The sequence below is a fragment of the Sphaeroforma arctica genome (genome assembly GCF_001186125.1).
Source record: "Sphaeroforma arctica JP610 unplaced genomic scaffold supercont1.935, whole genome shotgun sequence".
Classification (NCBI taxonomy): Eukaryota; class Ichthyosporea; order Ichthyophonida; genus Sphaeroforma; species Sphaeroforma arctica.
The window spans coordinates 20591-22781 of NW_014039623.1; the positions used below are offsets into that span (position 1 = coordinate 20591).

Genomic DNA, 2191 nt, shown 5'->3' on the forward strand with positions numbered 1-2191 from the left:
AATTTATATAGATATATACATATACTGTATATATAGATACATATAAACGAGAAAGTGTGATGCATACACAGCGCCCAGCGTAAGAAAAACAATTGATAGGTAGAGGCCTGGTACGACCCATTCAATAGTGAAATATAGTTTATTCGTTGTATGTACATCAATTACTCTATCACCGATCGTTTGTTGATTAGCTTCATCTGCCATAATTATAAATAGTTGTGTGATGTGTACGTCAACATCCCTACAACGGATAGGGTTTAGATTATATTGCTCTATCTAGCCATAATTACTGTATAGTGATTTAAGCACGTACTTCAGCAGGGCCCAACTCTCGCCTTCGGGTAAAATGACCTCAAAATGACCAGCGCCATGAACAAAGTGTTGTGTGATATCGTCGCCTGAAATGGAGGCAAGGGACATAGAATTCTTCAGCCAGTACAATATTTAAGCCCCGACTTTCAATTACTCTGAACATCTCTAACCAAAACGAGAATACAATTCGTGAATCCTTATCATGTTATTGAAAACGTTAGGGACACACAAGGCATAGGGCAGGAGCTGAGCAATACGTGATATGCACAGGGTTTAGGCTATACGTTTACGGCTTTCCGGATATTCGGAACAGCGCATGCCAGACTAACAGACAACAGACTCAAACGCCAATAGAATACAAGGCAATACAAGGCAATCGCTGGTCACAGTGGTGTGAGGGGCTGAGGGCACTCCATCGGAGACCAACCATCTGCGTTGCACAGACGCGACTGTGAATGGAGGCGTTACAACTGAAAAGGGAATATAGAACAGATGACGTAGGCAGCAAAGGGGTGGACAGCAATTAGCCCACAATGGACCCACAATATGCCACACAATAGACCCACAATATGCTCACAATAGGCCCACAATAGGCCCACAATAGACCACACAATAGACCCACAATAGGCCCAACAAAAACCCACAATAGGCCCACAAAAAACCCACAATAGGCCGCACAAAAGGACGAACAGTCATACTGACAGATACTGACAGTAGGTAAATATGGCTGCGGTGGGGTTGAGCCTGACTCACCTGTCTGTGTAGCCTTTGCGAAGTACTCGTCGTTTAAGGTTGAGGGCACAAACTGGTCCACTGCACCATGAATTAGCACCTGCAGTAAAGCATGGAGGCACAAGGGTCAAGCATAGGGATAGACATGTGAAGGAGTGCCACATATAGAGGCATGAGCACCACGCTATACTAACGTATCCCTCTAACCCAGTACCAACAGTCAGACATACGTAAACAGTCGAAGGGTTACTATTTTAAGTGTCCCTCTATCCCATTACTAACAGCTACACATACGTAAACAGTCGAGGAGTGCTATTTTTAAGACAAGCTTACCACAACAGAACAAAGTGTCCCTCTATCTCAGTACTAATAGCTACACAGACGTCCCTTTTGAACACAATGTATATGTTATCAAATCTGCCATACACCGATAGAAAGTACCTGTTGAACGCAAATGGATGTGTCATCACATCTGTCATACATCATTATAAACGTTTGCGTACCTGTTGAACGCCAGCGGGTAGGTTTTCGATGGGACTAGCCCAGTTATACCTCTCATCAACGGCATCAGATGTCCCAGACGCTCCTCCCATGAGTCGCACTATGCTGTTGCCACAGACCTCTTTACTCGCCCCGTCTCTGAGATCAGCTGAGGGGGTTATACGAGGGAAAACTTGGTTTATTACGGATAGAAAATTTGGTTTATTGAGAATAGAAGGTACATGTAAGCGTAGCACCAGTTTCATGCCCCTGACCATACCAACAAACAAACAATTCTTGACGGGATAATTCCTCGAGTATAGCAATTTCGGAAATCAGATCTTCATCAGATGATCAGGTGTTGACCGATTGCACATGTGAGTAAACCCTAAAATAAACACTCACGAACCAATCCAACAATGATCTATCTGCGCGGGTCCTTTGATCTGAGATATACAAAATGCACAAAGTGAAGCTGAGATACGAGCGCATCAATATGCTTCGATAGAACAAGGTCATATTTATATATATATATATATATACGCACGCACGCACGCACACGACACACACATATATATATATATATATATATATATATATATATATGGTGTGACGCGATCGTTCTACTATAGTAATAACTAATTATTAGTCGCGTCGTCGTCGCGTC

At 42.9% G+C, this 2191-nt stretch overlaps 1 protein-coding gene across 1 annotated transcript in view; it reads right to left on the reverse strand.

Moving 5' to 3' along the window:
* Window positions 1-276: 276 nt before the first annotated feature.
* Window positions 277-2191, reverse strand: part of SARC_09324 (hypothetical protein) — a gene marked incomplete at both ends in the record, with an annotated part of 8530 nt that continues 6615 nt past the window's right edge. Inside the window, 4 exons of the mRNA XM_014296666.1 lie at window positions 277-398; window positions 642-782; window positions 1066-1144; window positions 1548-1693. Coding sequence (XP_014152141.1) covers window positions 277-398; window positions 642-782; window positions 1066-1144; window positions 1548-1693 — 488 coding nt within the window. The remainder of the gene's footprint in view (window positions 399-641; window positions 783-1065; window positions 1145-1547; window positions 1694-2191) is intronic.